The sequence below is a fragment of the Cyanistes caeruleus genome, chromosome 16, assembly GCF_971803275.1.
Source record: "Cyanistes caeruleus chromosome 16, bCyaCae1.hap1.1, whole genome shotgun sequence".
Lineage (NCBI taxonomy): Eukaryota > Metazoa > Chordata > Aves > Passeriformes > Paridae > Cyanistes > Cyanistes caeruleus.
The window spans coordinates 9,509,761-9,527,827 of record NC_141716.1 but is presented as its reverse complement, the minus strand read 5'-3'; the positions used below and the strand labels follow the sequence as shown (position 1 = coordinate 9,527,827).

The following is an 18,067-nucleotide window of genomic DNA, read 5'->3' as shown; positions in this document are numbered from 1 at the left end:
GCACTTTTGATACACCTAAGCAAGGGTTTAGTTTTATAAAGCACCAAGTGTTCACTGCTGTGTGCATTTACTCACAGCCCACCTTCAGCAGCTTTACTCTGCTGAGGATCTATCTGACAAAGCCACATGCAAATGGAACATGTTTTTGTTAAAAAGCAGTGAAGTGCAATGGTAAATCCACATAACTATCTCTGGTATCTTCACTTCAGATAGCCCCTGGGCTGAGTCCATGCACACTGTTTTCTTTTTGCATTGATTTGCTCTTCATTTGGTCATCTCCTTTTATTAAGTATTGGAGTGTTTGCAGTGTGATTTGTCACATGCTGGGTTTTTTGTTACTGATAAATCCATGCCTCAGATCTGGGGGATGTCTTGGAAGCTCCTGTGACTCACTGGAATCAGTGCTGGTGGCTGTCCTTCACAAACATGATCATCCCTCCCTGCCTGTGCTAGTCAGGAAGAGGTGATCCCATGGGTGGGTGGTGAGCAGTTTGGTGCTTCCCCAGGGGTCTCTTTGCCAGAGTTTGTTTCCTTGCAGGAGTGGAACCCACATTACTTTGTGCTGACCAGCAGCAAGATCTATTATTCTGGGGAGACAACCAGTGACCAAGGAAACGAGGATGAGGAAGAGCAAAAGGAGGTGAGGGCTCTCCTGTGTGACTGAGTTGTTCCCTAAGGAAAGGACTTGACTCTCCAAGGGGCTGAGCATTGCCATTGCCAGCTGACTTCAGGGGGAGATCCTGTGGTGGGAAGGATGGGAGCTGCTTCAGGAGCTCCCTGCTCCCAGCTGGAATATGCCTGAGCAAAGCAGAATCCAGCACCATGAGCCTGCCCTCGGTAACCCAAGATGATGGTGTTTTCCCCCCTGCCAGGTGAGCAACAGCACTGAGCTTCACTCCACAGAGAAGTGGTTCCACGGGAAGCTGGGAGCGGGACGTGACGGGCGGCACATCGCGGAGCGGCTGCTGACGGAATATTGCATCGAGACAGGAGCCCCCGATGGCTCCTTCCTCGTCAGGGAGAGCGAGACCTTTGTGGGAGACTACACCCTCTCCTTCTGGTGAGGGCCCCAGCACCAGTCCACTGCTCTGTTGCTCTAGGGCTTGTTTGCTCTTGACTTTTTCTTCAGTGGCAGGGTCCCGTTCCTGGGTGGCCTGTGAGCAGTTTCTCCCCTGTTTCTGTGCCCCAGCATCACGTCAGCTCCCTGTCCCAGTGCAGAAGGGTCAAGTTTCTTGGGATCCTTATGCATCACTCTCCTGTGGGGCAGGAATGCCATGATCAGGCTGGAGCTGTGCCTGAGGCAGGTGCTAAACAGCCGTGGCTTAGCCCTCCTCTCCCTGCCTGTTCCGCAGGCGCAATGGGAAGGTGCAGCACTGCCGGATCCACTCGCGGCAGGACGCCGGCAGCCCCAAGTTCTTCCTGACGGACAACCTGGTGTTCGACAGCCTCTACGACCTCATCACACACTACCAGGAGGTGCCACTGAGGTGCAATGAGTTTGAGATGAGGCTGACAGAGCCAGTGCCGCAGACCAATGCCCACGAGAGCAAAGAGTGAGTGCATGTGTCCATTGGGCAGCCAGGACACTGGAGGAAGCTCTCCCAGATCTCTCCTCAGCCATTCCTCCCTTGCTGCAGCTTTCTGGTCCCCACTTGCTCCCCACAGAGCTCTGTCACAGCAGCCATGCTGGCCAGCTTCATTGCTCATGAATGTCATGGAGGCTCAGTGCAGAGCACAGAGCTGCTGGGTTTGGTTGGGGTGCCCTTGCCCATGCCACACCTCACCAAAGGGCTTTGATCCTGCCTGTCCCATTGCAGTCCCTGTCTTCCTCTGAAGGATTCAAGATGATCCAAGGGGCTGGAGGGCTGGCCGAGCTGTGGGGTGGGCTGGATGTGTGTGACCTGTGCACAGCCGTGTCTCCCCTGCCAGGTGGTACCACGCCAACCTCACGCGGGCCCAAGCCGAGCACATGCTGATGCGGGTGCCCCGCGACGGAGCCTTCCTGGTGCGCAAGAGGAGCGAGCCCAGCTCCTACGCCATCTCCTTCAGGTGTGTCCCTGATACAGGGGTGGTGTTGCTGGAGATGTGTGCAGTGTGGGATGCTGGGATGCTGCAGTGTGTGAGAGAGCAGGAGAGGTGCCATCAGCCAGACTTGAGCCCCCCCGGACTCCTCTTGCTCTGGAATGGCCCTTGGAATAAGTCCTTGAGATCCTGCCCTTCCTCCCATCTTCCAATGGGAGATGGCTGTGCTCAGCCACGCACTAGGGGCCCCTTCTCCTTGGTGTCTATTTTGGCAGAGACCTTCTCTTGCCATGTGCTAAGTGGCTTCTCCCTGTGTTTCCTCCCTCCAGGGCAGAAGGGAAGATCAAGCACTGCCGGGTGCAGCAGGAGGGCCAGACTGTGCTGCTGGGCAACTCTGAGTTCGAGAGCCTGGTGGACTTGATCAGCTACTACGAGAAGCACCCGCTGTACCGCAAGATGAAGCTGCGCTACCCCATCAACGAGGAGACCCTGGAGAAGATCGGGACAGCGGTGAGTTCAGGAGCCAAAGGATGATGAACAGGTCATTTCTGTCACCTCGAGGTGGTGGTGTGTGAGCCATCTCGGTGCTTTGCAGCCCACACATCTTGGGGCTTCCTGACACTTGAGCAGTTTGGTGCTGCCCCTCTGAGCCAGGCTTGGGCTGCTGTTTGCTGTCTGCAGCATCATCTTTGGTCTTGTGCCTTCCTGGGGCATTCTCCCACCTACCCCAAGGCAGGGAACCTTTTCTCCTGCAGTCACTGCTGTAACCACTGTCCCTTTGCTTCCACAGGAGCCTGACTATGGAGCCCTGTATGAGGGACGCCATCCTGGGTTCTATGTAGAAGCCAACCCCATGCCCACCTTCAAGGTACACTCTCACTGTTTGGCACAAAACAAATTGTGGGGATGGAGGGTTTAGCAAGGGCCTTTTTATTTTCCAAGAGCTGTATTAATTTGCACACTTATTTCTAGACCATGAGGAGAGATACAGTGGGGGTTGAACCTCCAGGTTCCCAGTCTGGGCTGCATCTTGTTCTCAGCTCTCCAAACTAAGCCCATCAGTGGCTCTTGGGGCAGAAGAGAGTGCCTGTGTGGGGCCATACCAGACTTTGTGAGCTCTGCTTTGGCATAAATGTGAGCCTTGATTTGCTCAGCAAGGTGTCACTAGGGTCTGGCAGCAGGGCTGGATGCTGCCTGCCTGCACATGATGTGCCTCACAGCCCCTCAGTAAACATATCTGTGGTGGGAGCTGATCTCTCATCCTGGGCTTGTTGTCCACATGTCCATTCCCTGCCCAGCCTCATGGGACCCCTCCTCATTGCAGTGTGCAGTCAAAGCCCTGTTTGACTACAAGGCACAGAGGGAGGATGAGCTCACCTTCACCAAAAATGCCATCATCCAGAATGTGGAGAAGCAGGAAGGAGGCTGGTGAGTTGCTCCTGAGCCTCCCTTTTTCCTGGGGGATATAGTCAAACCTTGCTGTCACCACCCACACAAAAGTATGTCCACTCTAGGAGTGGGTCTGTCTGGGGATTACCCATGAGCTGCACAGTTCCAGAGTCTCACAGACCCTAAAATCAGATGATGAAAGAGCTGCCTGTTCCCCTCACCCCCAGTCAGAATACTCTGGGCTCCTGTGGCAGATGCTGACATTGCCCCTTCCCTCCCTTCCAGGTGGAGAGGAGATTATGGTGGCAAAAAGCAGCTGTGGTTCCCTTCCAACTATGTAGAGGAAATTACAAGTCCCACTAGCCTGGAGCCAGAGCGGGAGGTGAGTATGGCCATGAGAGCAGCAGGGAGGGTTTGTGCCCCCCGAGCTTGGCTGCTCTGCCCACTGTGCCCAGCACCATCCTGCTGTGCTTCCTTCCCAGCAGCAGCTGGATGAGAACAGCCCCTTGGGAGACCTGCTGGGAGGCGTCCTGGACGTGCCCTCCTGCCAGATAGGTGAGTGCCAGGGAGGGAGCATTGCAAAGGCCCCTTGAGGCTTCTCAGCCCCTCCCTGATTGCTTCCTGGGCTACATTGGTTGTCTCCAGTGGCCAGAAATGGGAGTTTGCTGTAGCTGCAGAGTGCCAGGGTAGCCAGGAGTCTGTCTTCTCCCTTCCTCCCTGTGAAGGGCTTGGCTGTGACCTTGCCCTCTGCTCCCTGTCCCACACAGCCATCCGCCCCGAGGGCAAGAACAACCGCCTCTTCGTCTTCTCCATCAGCATGTCCTCGGTGTCACGCCTGTCCCTGGACGTGGCAGCCGACACACACGAGGACCTGCTGGACTGGGTGAAGAAGATTCGGGAGGCAGCTCAGACAGCTGATGCCAGGGTGAGCCTGGGGAGCCCGGGGCAGGGGAGGAGGCATCTCCTGGCTGAGTGCTGCATTTTCCAGGAGCCAAGGAACAGCTGGAGGCTGGTGGGGGGCGGTGAGGTGACAGTCTGTGACCTTGGACAATGTGGCAAGGGGTGGTGAGCACACGGCTTGGGAGGTTCAGGTTGGGAATTTGGGAAGATTGGACATCTGGTTGGGTGCTACAGCCTCAGGAAGTGGGGAATCTCCATCTGTGGAGGGTGGCAAGGCCACAGATGCCCTGTGCTGGTACCAATGCCAGTCCTGCTCTGGGCAGGATGTAGGACCTACCAGGCCCTACCTGTGAGATGTCCCCCATGCAGACCTGGCAGATCTGCTGGTGGTCCCCACCCTGTGGGCAGGAGCCACACCCTGCAGTGAGGGTCATTTTATGAGTTGGGTCATCTATCACCACTGCTCCTACCTGGCCTGACACCTCTCTCACCCTCTCTTGGCAGCTCTCTGAAGGGAAGATGATGGAGAGGAGGAAGAAGATTGCCCTGGAGCTTTCAGAACTGGTGGTCTATTGCCGGCCTGTGCCCTTTGATGAAGAGAGTGAGCATCTGCTGAGCTGGTGACCATCACAGGCAGTCACTGTGGCATTACAGACCCTGTGGTGTGCCCCAAGGGGCTGCTTTGGCTAGATCTCAGCAGAGGCTAGATGCCCAAGGTGTCCAAATCACCAGTTTACCTTGGAACTCTGGGTAGCTCCAGAGGGTCCAAGTTCCCTTCCCTGTCCCTCTGTTGCTGGGGTCTGTCAGCACCCAGAGCAGCTGCTGAGAGAGTGGGGCTGGGGATCATGCCTGGTCAGTGGGAGCTGTGTTGGTGCTCTCAGTCACTGGTGTTGGGCACCTGGCAAACACCCACTGGGGCAGAGCAGGGTTGCACAGACCTGGCTGTGCCAGGGGTGAGAGGATGGTGTGAGGAAGGAGCTGGGGGTTAGGTGTCAGCAAAGGGAGTGTGCTGCTGGCTAATACAGTGCTGTCCCCTCCCAGAGATCGGCACAGAGAGGGCCTGTTACCGAGACATGTCCTCCTTTCCCGAGACCAAGGCAGAGAAGTACGTCAACAAGATCAAGGGCAAGAAGTTCCTGCAGTACAACCGCCTGCAGCTCTCCCGCATCTACCCCAAGGGCCAGCGCCTCGACTCCTCCAACTACGACCCCCTGCCCATGTGGATCTGTGGCAGCCAGCTGGTGGCACTCAACTTCCAGACCCCAGGTGAGGGCAGCAGGCAGGGAGGGGAGGCTGGCTCCTGGGAGTGCCCTGTGCCCCCTCCAAGCCACCTGCTCCTGGCAACTGGGGCACTGGGAGGGGCTCTGGGTCTTGGAAGGGCTCTGCAGGCAGTGAGACCTGGGTTAATATGCTCCAGAGGGCTGGACTGAGCCAAGGAGCTGGGCTGAGGCTGGGAATTGTGCCATGAGGATGAGAGGAAATGGAGAGAAGGCAGGGAGTTCTCCCATGTCCCTGGTGACAAGCAGGGCAGGCAGGGAAGGTGCCAAAGGGGATGGTGCAGCCTCAGGCTTGGGACACCAGCTGCTTGCATGGTCTGAGTCCAGCTGGCTGCTCTTCTTGCCTTTCCCCAGCTTCCATTCCTGCTCCTGCCGTGCAGTCCAGCCTTCCTTTCCCTGGCCTTTGCCAAGCCCTGCTGTGAGCCTGTTCAGCTCACCGGCACACCAGCAATCGACCTGCCTCTTCTCCTGCCGGCTTTTTCATTCCTTCTGTGAATTCAAGCATCTCACAGGGGCTTTGGCAAACGCTACAGTCAGCACAAGGAAAACTGCAAAAAGCAGGAGGAAAAGAGGAGGATGACCCATGGAGTACTGGGTAGATTGTGCATGAGTAGTCACCTCATGGCCCTGACACGTGCACAGGCTGCAGTGGGGACACATTGCTCAGCATTGCCAAGGGCTTCCTGTGAAGCACCAATGATGGGGGTGATGATCCAGCTTGTGAAAAGTGCCTCTTCCATGTCCTGTGTCTCCTGCCTGTGCTCTCCAGACAAGCCCATGCAGATGAACCAGGCCTTGTTCATGTCCAGTGGCCAGTGTGGGTATGTCCTGCAGCCGACCAACATGAGGGACGACGTCTTTGACCCCTTTGACAAGAGCACGTTGCGGGGCACAGAACCGCTCTCCATTTCCATTGAGGTCAGTACCTCCTCCTGGTGTGGGGGAATGCAGGATCAGACCCCAGTGTTTATACCAGATTTGGGGTGAGAGAATGGTTTTTCTGGGCTCCTCAGCAAACCCCCTCAGCCCCTGTCCCACAGCACAGACTGGGAGAGCCCTTGCTGAAGAAGGGCACCCACAGGTGCTGCTCAGGGTGCCTGGAGAGGAGCAGCAGGGGCATCCCTGGACGCTCCCCCCAGGACTCCTCCTGTCCAGGTCCCAGTGCCAGCAGATGGCATCCATGAGCCACAGAGGTGGCAACCCCGTCCCCAGAGCCTGGCTGGGACTGCATCCACAGGCGAACAACACAAGAGCCGTGCCTTGTCCCCTCCTTGTCACTCACTTGCTCCAGGCTCGATGTTTCCATTTCCCCTTGCTCATGGCGGGATGCTGGAGGTCAGGGCAAACTTTTCAGGCCATTTCTGTGTTGTGCTGAGGGTGGGGGGGGTGCCAAAGGATGGGCTGTGGATGCTTGATGAATTTTTATTACTTCCCTAATGGTGGAACTGAGGCTGGATTGTTCCTGTCAGCTCTCAGAGCTGCACAGCAGAGGCTCTGCAGGGACATGGGACAGTTCACCAGGCAAAACTCTTGGAGGGCTGTGCCAAACCAGCTGGTTCTCATGTTTGGATCAGAGGGATCCAGTAGCCTGTACAGGTATTCCCTGTAGTCTTGGAACCAAGTTATGGGTCAAGACTCCCTTGGCAGTCCCCTCAGCTGCTGTAGACCTTGGAGAGGATGAAGTGGAGATCCTGCCTTTAGGTGCTCACAGGTTTCCTCTGCAGCCACCTCTGTTTCAGCGTGACCCCACCTAAAAAAGCCACAGCCCTTTTCCATGAGGACACCCCATCATGTGCTCTCTGCACCACTGACCTCATGCCCACTGTCTCCCTAAAAATTCCCTGTCCCCTCTGTTTTCCAAGCTCTTCCTGCACCTCAGGATGTGGCTGCCACCACCAAGTGTCAAGAGTCATTGTGCTGTATGCAGTGAATGTCGCCTTTAAGAGACAGGCTCAGCCTCTTGTTCTCTAGCAAAACTGCCTGCTGTCCCCACCAAAGCCAGCTCTCATGGATGGAGAAGCCATCTCGAGCTCAGCATGACTCAAAGCACATGATCCAGTGTTGGCAGCAGGTCCTTCCCCTGCAGCAGCAGCGTGCCGACAGCACGCTGGAGCGACATATGGCCACGGGCAAGAGGGAGCTGCGATTGCTTTCTCCTGCGAGGGAGCAGGTTGTCATTTGAGTGGAGCACAGACTGTGCTGCAGACACGAGGCAGAGCAGTGGTGGAGAGCAGCTCCTTTTCCTCCTTGCAGTAAGGCAGGAGGGCTGAGAAGTTTCAGCAAGGATGCGGGGGTCCAGCGCAGCGCTCCTGGCAGGGAACAGCGCTCGGCTGGGAGCCCAGCTCCAGCTTGGCAAGCTGGGGGAGGGATGCTGTGGCCCAGGCCTGGCTGTGCTGGCAGCAGGCAGGAACCTGGAGCAGTTCAACTGCTTTTTTTTATGGCTTACAAGTCAAACTGGGGCTCAAGAACGCTATAGGAGTTTCCAGGGGTGGGAGCTTGGGAGTCATTCTCTCCAAGATGCTGGGCTGGGCTGGCTGGCTCTGCTGCTTCTTTCTCCAATTAGCAGAGCCAGGGTGATTTATTTGGGAAGAAAATGTCTTGGTATGCAAACACATTTTTTCCCCCTTTGTTCCTGTCTGTTACCAAGTCTCTCCTGCTCTCTGCTCAGGTCCTGGGGGCCCGGCACCTTCCCAAAAATGGAAGGGGAATCGTTTGTCCTTTCGTGGAGGTGGAGGTGTCTGGTGCTGAGTATGACAACGCCAAGCAGAAAACAGAGATTGTGGGTGAGTGGGGTGGTGAAGGGAAGGGAGAGGGATGCACCAGCACTCCTGATGCTGGTGTGAGCCCTGGGCTCTGCAGCAAAGCCTGGCACTCAGCTGAGAGCTGCCCTCGTGCTGCCCCCGAGCCCAACATCAGCCATGGGGGCAGTGTGAGGACTCAGTGGGGCTGCCACTGACAGCTCTGTTTTGTGAGCAGCTGACAACGGCCTGAACCCTCTCTGGACCCCGAAGCAGTTCCACTTTCAGGTCAGCAACCCTGACTTTGCCTTCCTCCGCTTTGTGGTCTATGAGGAGGACATGTTCAGCGATGAGAACTTCCTGGCTCAGGCCACCTTCCTGGTGAAAGGCTTGAAGACAGGTGAAGCACTTGGGACAGCAGGGAGGGGTCATGGTGGTTCTCACCCATTCACACTGTTAGCCAGGGGGATGCTGAGTTTCATGGGAGGGTGTTGTTGGGCCCCAGGCTGGCTCAGTCCCTCCTGTCCCCATGACAGGTCACATTCCTAGCCAGTCAAAGGAAGGCAGAGCCATTTGCTAACATCCCTTGGGGCCAACTGGCACTTTGAAGGAAATCTGGGGGTTTGAAGGATCACAGAATCATAGACTGCTTTGGATTAGAAGGGACCCTAAAGGTCATCTTTGTTTCTGCCCCACTACCCTGGGCAGGGACACCTTCCACTACCCCAGGTGGCTCTGAGCCCTGTCCAACCTGACCTTAGAGACTTCCAGGAATGGGGCAGCCACAGCTGCTACTGGCAGAAGAGAAAAAGGGTTTTGTGGGAGAAGGACCCCTTCAGCTCTGTGCCAGGGCACTGACACCTGACCTGTGCAGCGAGTGACACCAGGGCTGTCTCTGCCGTAGGTTTCCGAGCTGTTCCCCTGAAGAACAACTACAGTGAGAACCTGGAGCTGGCTTCTCTGCTTGTCAAGATAGACATTTTCCCTTGCAAGGTGAGACTGGCTGCACACACGAGAAGGTGACTGCACTGCAGGGCTGAGAGCCAGTGAGCCCAGCCTGGCCCTGCCCCCTGTCCTGCTCTAGTTGGGGCAGTGAGGCTCAGTGGTGCCTGCTCCGAGTGCCTGTGGATGGCTGAATTCCCAGTGCTGCTCCATAGTAATGCCCAGCAGGAAAGCAAGTACTGGGTCTGCCTCCTGCAGCAGTCAGGGTGTTTCAGGCACGGTCCTGCCTGCACTGTGTTTGACTTGCCTGGAAATCCCTTCAGCAAAGCTGAAGGAGGTGGGTTTGCCACAGTTCCTGTCTGCTCCAGGGACATTGAGCTCAGGATCACAGAGCTGGCTGGCCTGGGGCTGTCCCTGCTGGCATAAATGGAGGGCAGGGCTCCTTCTGAGACAGATGGTTCTTTTATTTCTTCATTTAAAACGGTGCTGGTGGGAGCCAGCAATGGCTGTTAGAGCAGCTGCACATTGCAAAACCCAAGCCCTCATGAGCCCTGGACAGCCTGCAGGGCAGCCTGGGCCCTGCACCACAACTGCCCTTACTTCAGGATGTACACTTTGATATCACAAGCCCTCAACTACAGGATTTTTTTCCTCATCCAAGCAGGAAAATGGCGAAATAAACCTCTTCAATGCTTCATCCCTACGGGAACGAGCAGGGGATGGCTCCAGCCAGCTGCTGGCAAGCAGAGGCAGAGAGGGGTCCTTTGAGTTGCGGTACCAGCAGCCTTTTGAGGATTTCCGTGTGTCCCCAGAGCAGCTCGCTGACCACTTCGAGAGCCGGGAGCGAAGGTGAGGCCAGTGCTCCTTCAGCTCTTCCCCTGCAGCACAATTCTCCCAGCAGATGAATGCAGCCTTCCCCTAACCCAAAGTGGAGCTGCAGCCTCGTTTGCTGCCTGGAAACCCTAAATTCGAGCTGCAAGTCGTGCCTGTGCTTGTGGGAGTGTCACTGCTGTGGGAGTAGGGTGGGACACCACAGCTGGTGGCATTATCCCCAGTCATGGGGGACGTGGCTGAGCCCCCACTTCCCTCCAGTGGGCAACTTGAGACCAGCAGAGCATTGTCCTTGGCCATCCCACGGTGAGCTGAGCTGTGTCCCCTGTCTGTGCCCCCTTCCAGGGTACTGCGGAGGACCCGGGTCAACGGGGACAACCGGCTGTAGCCCATCCCGGCGGGCGAAAGCACCTCCAGTGCTTGTGAATCTCACAGCACGCTGTGAACTGGTTTCTATGGAAACGGCACTGCTATGGCCTACTTTCAGGCAGCTTTTCCAGTTTCTCTGCTGAAGTGTGTTCAAGTGGAGAACTAAAAAAAATTAAAAATATTGGAAATAGACCCCACCCCTAACCAACCCCAAGCACCCACCAACCTTCACCACGAAGCCCTTAAGAAGCGTGTCGGTGCGGACAGGCTGCCAGAGGCGAGAGACCAAACTGTCTATAATCACGAGAAGAGACCTAAAAAATCCCCATCCGGCCTCTGCTCTGCCTGTAATCCAATCGTGTGCAGCTGCTGGAGCCTGTTTGCAGCCAGCTCGTGCTGTGTCCAGTCCCAGGGCTCTGGGCCAGGTGTGACTGCAGTGACCACAGCAGCCCCTCTGTCCTGGTGACACCACATCTGACCTGTATAGCCACTGCCGAAGGGTCCAGTAGTGAAACTCTACATTTACAGGGCCGCTCTAGCTTTAAACGACAATAAAAGTGTCAGTATTACATGTGTGCTGGCTCAGGTGTCTGGTGGTCTGTGCCCTGCAGATCAGGGCAGAGCTGAGGTGCAGCTGTTCCTCAGGGGAGGTCGCACTGCTCCTCCTTCCTCCTGGCTTCAGTGGAGGAAAAATAACCAGGAACAGCCCCAGGTTTTATGCTGTTCACTCAAAAGTGTAAAACAAAGTTATGTGCTCCAGCTGCCCATGCTTTTGTGGGGCAGCCTGGGGACAGAACTCTGGGATGAAGAAGCACCCCTAGGGCAGAGGTGTCTGGACTCAGCATCCTGCTGGAACACTCACTCATGGCTTTACCCCATGGAAAAGTTGTCATTCTTTTAAAATAAACAAGGAGGTTGTGCTGGAGCACTCCCAACCCAGCAGCTGGAAGGCAGGCACAGCCATTCCTGGGCTTAAGGGCACCACCCCGGGCTCTCCCAAGCCACCAGTACAAGCAGCAGTGGACTCATGTTTGTCTTTTACACTCTTTATTTAGGAACAACCAAAAATGTCTGGTTTCATTTCAACAAACTGTACAAGCAAGCTCTTCCCCTCGCCCACCCTCACATCCACATATACAAAAGGAAGGGAATCTTGCCGTTCACTTCTCAGAAGTGGCATTGTTGCTACAGGGAGTTCTTGCCCTCAGAATAAGAGCAGGTAAAGTCCATAGCACATACAAGCTACCCTAGCCCTAATAATAGCTACAGCCCACAATCACAGGCAGCTTCTTTTTTTGTTTCCTCTTTAAAACCTTTACCATAAGTAAAAACTATTTCCTGTTTCACACGATTGCCAAGGTGACCATTTAAAATTGTGGTCTTAAAAAAAAAACAAAAACAAAAACCAAAGTAACAACCCCCTGGAACCCCCCAAACCTCCCCGGTACAAAGACAGCTTTACACAGCAGAGCTCTCACCCTGCTCCCTCACTGCACCGGCCACCCTTATGAAAGGTCCCGTTGCAGCTACAATTACATTTTCCTTTGGATAAATCCAAGCAAAAATTCCAGGTCATTCAGCACCAGCATGATTTCTAAATAACAATAATTAAAAAAAAAAAAAAAAAAAAAAAAAAAAGAGACCCCGTTAGGCTGACTTTGTGGTCTGCTTAGAAACAAAGTGATCAACACGCTGTTCCCAAAGTCTCTCTTTTAGTGCAATGTTAGTATGTGCAAGGGGAATCACAGCCACGTACCCATAACACCACCACGAGCCAGATGGGGCAGAGAGAAAGTGCAATTTTAGCTAGAAATTTTCTATGCCATGGATTCCTAGCCCAACCTTCACTAGCACCAGTAAGCAAGAATCCTCCTAACACCACCTCCCATCAGTACAGGGAAAAATGGGCTTTAGTTGTGCCACCAGAATGTGTCAAACATCAGCCAACAGAACACTTGGGCCGTAACAAGAAAACCCAAAATTTAAAGAAAAAAATTCCAAAAAATTCACTGCTTACATAACAGAGCTCCCTTGCTCTGCTTTAAAGTTTTGTGATGCCAATCCAACATTCCTGGCACACACCACTGCCAGTAAAGCACACAGCATAAACTAAATTTCCCAATAAAAAGAACAGGGATAGCCTGCAAGTGCCTTGTTTCCCTCCATGTGTTGTGTTGCCTAATCTTACCCTGCTGGTTTTGGGATCAGCTGAAAAGTGACACCAGAGGTTTACAGGTCAGTTGAATCACATCAAGACATTGATTTGAAGAGAACAAAACCAAAATTATCTGGGCAACAGGGGAAAGAAGTTTACAGGCATGTTAAATTCTGTCACCCTGATGAGAATGTGCAGCATCACATTCACTTTGAGCCCAAGTGCTGAAAATAATCTTTTTCTTCTGATTCCCAATGAGCCAGCTTCTGATCAGGTTGCCTCTGTTACATCTGTAAGAGAGGGGCTACAGGTAAAATAACACAACACTTCAGCAGGTAACCAAAATGTGTTGCTTTCCAATTAAAATACAATACCCAAAACCCTAAATGAAAAACCAGCCTATTTCTACCAGCTTCCTTCTGTTGAACTGTCAGGGTACATGTAACAAAAAATAACCCAGCAGGTATCTTCCAGCTCCCTTGTGAGCATCCTCCATCCAAGTGAAGGACTACAGTGTTTCTCTGCCAGCAGCTACTGCTTTTGCTGGTGGCTTCTGGTGACCAACTCTGAGAGGGGACATGAAGTCACACTAAGTACCTTCAAGCACCTGTGCCCATCTTCTCACCACGCTGCAGGCCTGATGTGCAGCATCACTCAGCTCTCAGGCAAGTGGAAATAGCCTGTAGACCACGGTTTGTTTAGTGTTCTGCTAAATACAAAAAAACCCCACAAAATTCCAAGGATGCTAACTACAGAGCTGAAGAAAAATAAGGTACCCAAATGTAATGTGGAACAATGTCTAGAAATCTCATGGCAGGGGCTGCTGACATCAGTGAATAAAGAAACTCAGTTCCCTGCACCAGGAGAACCAGCAGCCCTTTCCACGAGCAAGCCAGGCCAGCACAAATCAGGGTTTCGGGTTATTAAGCAATTGGATTGTGCCCTTAATCTAAGCAAGCCTCGGAGACATAAGTAACAAGATTCACATGGATTAAAATTGATGGTTTCTGCTGTGCCTGCCAAGCCCAAGCTAAGGCATAGTGGATGGAGGTGGAGAATTTAATTTCCCTTCCTTACTGATGCTGGCTACATCACCTTGATCTTACACCCCTTTCAAGTCAAAATAGTCATCTTTGATTAGATGATGATAAATACTCACACACTGTGAAGAATTGTGGTGACACTTAAGCCTCTCAACACCACAAGAGCTGCTGTTGGGACTGTAAAGCCACCTCTAGATTTTTCTTTTCAGTTTTGGATGCAAACACTTTTCCAATGTCCTGCACCAAAACCAGAGTCTCTTCGGAGATGGCACCTGTTTCTCCTCCTCAGCAGAGGAACAGAAGACCACAGAGCTAAACCCTCAAAAATCTTCAGCTTATACTTTTATGGAGAATTCAAGTCAACTAAAAAATGCAGATAACAAGGAATGTAGGAGTTAGAAAGGGAACTCGATCATTTTTTGATTTCTTTTTTGTCTCTAAATCTTACCCTCCCCACGCAAAGGCGTTTGCCAGCCCCGTTGCCATGTCCGAGGGGAGTCTGCATGGAACCACTTTTTAAAATTCCTCCGACCCAAAAGAAAGAAAACTCCTGCTGTGCTTGTATGAATGCATGGAAACAAAGCTCAAAAACCTCAGCAGCTTCCAACCCTCAAGGCTGGTTTTTCTGTGTACACCGGGAAATTCTCCCTCTAGCTCACAAGACTTCTTTTCAATTTTTCTGGAAAACTGGCTGAACACAATCCAAGTGAAAAATATTTCAGCTAGTGCATCAAAACATGATTTGAAGGGACCAGTTCATACCATAGTCCTTAAGCATTCCTGTAGATGGAGTGGGGATCACTCTTCCAATCAGCCATAGGCCCTTAAGTGTACACCAAAAATCGCACAGAAAATCACCTTGAATGGGCAAACTACACTTCCAACGTATTTATATAGCAAGTAGTTAGTAAAAGTGTACATTTTTAATGTACATCTTAATGCAATAAAGAATCAATGGCATATTTGAACTGTATATATGTGTAGTTAAATAAACCTGCATGTACATAGACACTACAGAGTAAATTGACCTACCTGTATTTGTTCTCTGAAGGTGACACTGTACATACATCCATATTCTCAGGCTGCACGACTCCCAGATCTGCTTTCAGCTCTAAATAATACAACACCCAGATTCTCCCACCCTCTCTGATATTTTGGGGTGCACAGGATTGCCCTGGGGCTGACACCACAGGGCAGCTGTCCCTGGTCCCCAAAGAGAGCCATGGGGATGCCACTGGCTGAGCCTTCACCAGCCAAGGTGGGATGGCTGCTGGTCATGCTTCCAACTGTGTCATGACCATCAGCAGTGCTTCCACAGGGCAAATTTAGGGAGCCTGGTGCCACACAGGCTGCTCCAGGTCAGTGCCACCCCTGCTCACAGTGTGGTGGGACAGTTGGTTTGGCTGTGGGATACACAGTGGCCCCATCCAAGGCGTCACCTCACTCTCTGTGGGTGTGGTCACCTCCATCTGGAGCACATGGTCACACCTGGCCACAGTCTCACAGCGTGTGCCAGGGAACCCTGTGACCTCAGGAACAGGCATCCAGCACATCCCACCAGGTGAGGGGAAGCCTCTGCCAAAGCACTGAGCAGCCACAGCCCCTTCCAGCAGCTGAGCAAGGCGGCCTCTTGAAGAGAAGGCAAAGAAAGAATTGCAAAAGCAAGCACAATTAAAGGTAGAAATCAGACACCATCTTTGGAAGAGGTTCTGAAAGAGCTTTTTTGGTTTTAGACCAGATTTTTGTAAATCTCTGGATCCGATCCTTTGGGGTTTGCTACCCACCCTCCTAATAAATATCATTTACCACTAACAATAAAGTCTCCCACATTAAAAAGCTCTCACTAAATAAAAACCTTCTACTGAAAAAGTTTGGCTGACTTGGCTTGGCAAAAAATAAGGAGCTGTGACTACTCTCCATAAATACATCAGCAGATAAACACCAAAAACTATTTAAGTTAAAGGACAATGTTGGCTCCAAAACAAACCAGGAATGAACCAGCCATGAATTAATTCAAACTAGAAATTTAAATACAGTTTCTAACCACTCAAAGGCAGTCAATTTCTGGAATAGCCTTGGAAGAGCAAAAGTGAAGGCAAAACATGGAACCAATTTGGAGCTGGGATTTGATTAGTTTGTGACAGAATCATCTGACACAGCATTTAGCTGGACTATTCAGCTCTAGAGTTTCCCTTCTAGACTTTGATTCCTATTAGAAAAGAATATTTAAAGCAAAAATGTTCAAGCAGTTGCATCACACAGCAACCACCCAAGACAACACGCATTAAAAATGGACAGGTACCAGGCAGGATAACTGGGAAATTTATTTTGCTCTTTTGCCAGAACTATTGCACATGGCCTGGGGGAAAAAAAAAGGGGAAAAAATAAGAAAAGAATAACAAAAGGACTGGATCAAACACTTGAAATCACCAGCAGTGCTGTAGGAGCATCTGCCATGTAGGGCTGCAAGAAGGAAACTTCCCAATGGCAGCAGAGCCGCTGCCTTGGAGACAACAATGACTTGAACCACTCACAGCCACACTGTGACTCTGCATTTGTTCTCTGAAGAACAGACTGTTCTCTCCAAACAATGAAAAGGATTCCAGGTCAGGATGCAAAAATTATTATGTGCTAGTTCTGAGATTAAAGAGAGACTTGGAGATTTAACAGGCTGTTACAGTCAGTCTCCAGGAGCACAGGGGAAAGTGTTCTAGTCAGCAAGGGACAAATGATACCAAACTCCATCTCCTGGACTGCCCAGGCCTGGGAACCTGCTGCTTATCAGAGAGTATGCAGTGCTCACACTAACCTCATCTGGAGGGATGAGAATCTCACTCAAATTCAAGACTGGCACTTTTCTTCTCAAATCCCTTCCCTTTCATAATACACTCACACTTGTGTGCCCACAAAGCCCTTCACTGCCAGGGCTTAAGGACCAGAAAAGGCAGAGAGGATATATGCAGCCATGCCAACCTTTAGAGAACAAACACCTTAACAGACAGATGAAAAAAAAAAGAAGGAAAAAGAAACAACTACTATGCCATGATAGTCCATATCTAAACAATGACTTTGTTTACACAATGTCTGAGATTTGTTATGCTTGTATAGGCAGCTGTAGGCATCGGTATATGAATATGAAATCTGAAAGTCTGTCACTGGAAAGCAAACAGGAGCATCCTATTTCCTGGGTGCGAGCTCCCAGCTGTCTCCTCAGCTGGGCCACCGAGAGCTCAGCACCGAGCACCCAGTTTGTGCCTGTGCTGTCTCGTGTGCTGTGCTCAAAGGTCTCATGGATGGCAGTGCTTCATCACTACGTCCTGCGCCTCAGGCTTGCATCAGGCCGGCCCATGGGTTTCTTAAAAATCACAAATTTCTTCTCAAGGGTAAGAGCGGATCCTCCGGGGCTGGTGGTTTGAGTTCAGTCTGTTTCTGAAAAAGAACAGAGTTGTCAGAGATGCTCCTGGCCTTGATCCAGGTGGGGTGCTGGGTAGGGAGGGAGGGAGGGAGTGCCTCAGGATAGGCAAGGTCAGGAGCCTTGATAGTCAGCTGCAAAGAAGAGCTAGCAACATTCAGAGGGGCCAGAAAGCCAAAATCCTTGAGGGAATGGAGCTGGCTTTGCACCCCTAAGGATGCACCTTTGCTAAGCACCTCCTGCCTCTGTGCCACGAAAGTTGACAGGACTCCCTCGCTCTGGCTGGCAGAAAGCCATGCTCAGAGGGCACTAGCAGGGGCACAGCCACCTCCTCCTCAGCACAAAAGCTGTCCCCCCACCAGTCCCCAAACCCACCATTCCCCTGCAAAGCACACAGGATGTGCAGCAAAGGCAGGACCCATCCAAGCCCATGCTCCACCTTCTTCAAATTAGATGGGAATGGAAGCAATGATTTTTACTAGACTTTTATAATTATTTTTTAAGGCCTGCAGCCATGGTAGAGATATGTGGGAAGGTCCAAAGCAAGGCAGTGGGGCTGGAGAAGATCCCAGCTGGCCAGTAAGGAGCTGTGTGTGTGGACCACCATGGGACAGGGCCAGCACTCGGCCATCTCTATCTGGTGGGAACCCTACCAGGCAGGAAACAGCCCCCAGCTGCACTGCAGAAAAACCCACAAAGGGCTTGGAAAGCACCTCTCCTCTCTACCACGCACACACAGACACACACCTTCCAAGAGTGAGCTTTGGAAGAGGAGTTCTTTCCACATCCCCTCCTGCCTTTGCAGCCTCCACCTTCACCACCTGAGCCTTTCTCCACACCAAAGAAGGATGTGCACATCTGGAAAGCAGGAGAGAGGCAGGCAGGGCTGTGTCTGCTGCTGGAGGTCAGGCAAGGACATGGAAGGAACCAGCGGCACAGCACAAGAAGCCAGGCCCCTTTCTTCCCAAATAAATAAATAAATAAATAAA

The 18,067-nt window shown here is 52.3% G+C and overlaps 2 protein-coding genes across 25 annotated transcripts in view; one reads left to right on the top strand and one right to left on the bottom strand.

The window, feature by feature from the left end:
- PLCG1 (phospholipase C gamma 1) overlaps window positions 1-11,039 on the top strand; it is a 41,280-nt gene extending 30,241 nt beyond the window's left edge. For 7 of the 20 annotated variants that reach the window (XM_086853057.1, XM_086853069.1, XM_086853073.1 and 4 more), the window contains 18 exons: window positions 539-640; window positions 873-1,060; window positions 1,353-1,553; window positions 1,930-2,049; window positions 2,352-2,532; window positions 2,813-2,890; window positions 3,347-3,450; window positions 3,697-3,793; window positions 3,897-3,966; window positions 4,179-4,336; window positions 4,816-4,912; window positions 5,353-5,577; window positions 6,358-6,506; window positions 8,257-8,371; window positions 8,565-8,726; window positions 9,231-9,319; window positions 9,933-10,117; window positions 10,445-11,039. In XM_086853057.1, the coding sequence (XP_086709183.1) occupies window positions 539-640; window positions 873-1,060; window positions 1,353-1,553; window positions 1,930-2,049; window positions 2,352-2,532; window positions 2,813-2,890; window positions 3,347-3,450; window positions 3,697-3,793; window positions 3,897-3,966; window positions 4,179-4,336; window positions 4,816-4,912; window positions 5,353-5,577; window positions 6,358-6,506; window positions 8,257-8,371; window positions 8,565-8,726; window positions 9,231-9,319; window positions 9,933-10,117; window positions 10,445-10,487 (2,364 nt within the window). In that variant the 3' untranslated portion in view covers window positions 10,488-11,039. Of the gene's footprint in view, window positions 1-538; window positions 641-872; window positions 1,061-1,352; window positions 1,554-1,929; window positions 2,050-2,351; window positions 2,533-2,812; window positions 2,891-3,346; window positions 3,451-3,696; window positions 3,794-3,893; window positions 3,967-4,178; window positions 4,337-4,815; window positions 4,913-5,352; window positions 5,578-6,357; window positions 6,507-8,256; window positions 8,372-8,564; window positions 8,727-9,230; window positions 9,320-9,929; window positions 10,118-10,444 lie in introns of all 20 variants that reach the window. The other 13 variants (XM_086853055.1, XM_086853063.1, XM_086853067.1 and 10 more) reach the window with 3 other exon arrangements.
- A 459-nt stretch (window positions 11,040-11,498) lies between these two features.
- ZHX3 (zinc fingers and homeoboxes 3) overlaps window positions 11,499-18,067 on the bottom strand; it is a 46,661-nt gene continuing 40,092 nt past the window's right edge. For 4 of the 5 annotated variants that reach the window (XM_086853075.1, XM_086853074.1, XM_086853076.1 and 1 more), the window contains one exon: window positions 14,341-17,095. In XM_086853075.1, the coding sequence (XP_086709201.1) occupies window positions 17,085-17,095 (11 nt within the window). In that variant the 3' untranslated portion in view covers window positions 14,341-17,084. Of the gene's footprint in view, window positions 17,096-18,067 lie in introns of all 5 variants that reach the window. The other variant, XM_086853078.1, reaches the window with a different exon arrangement.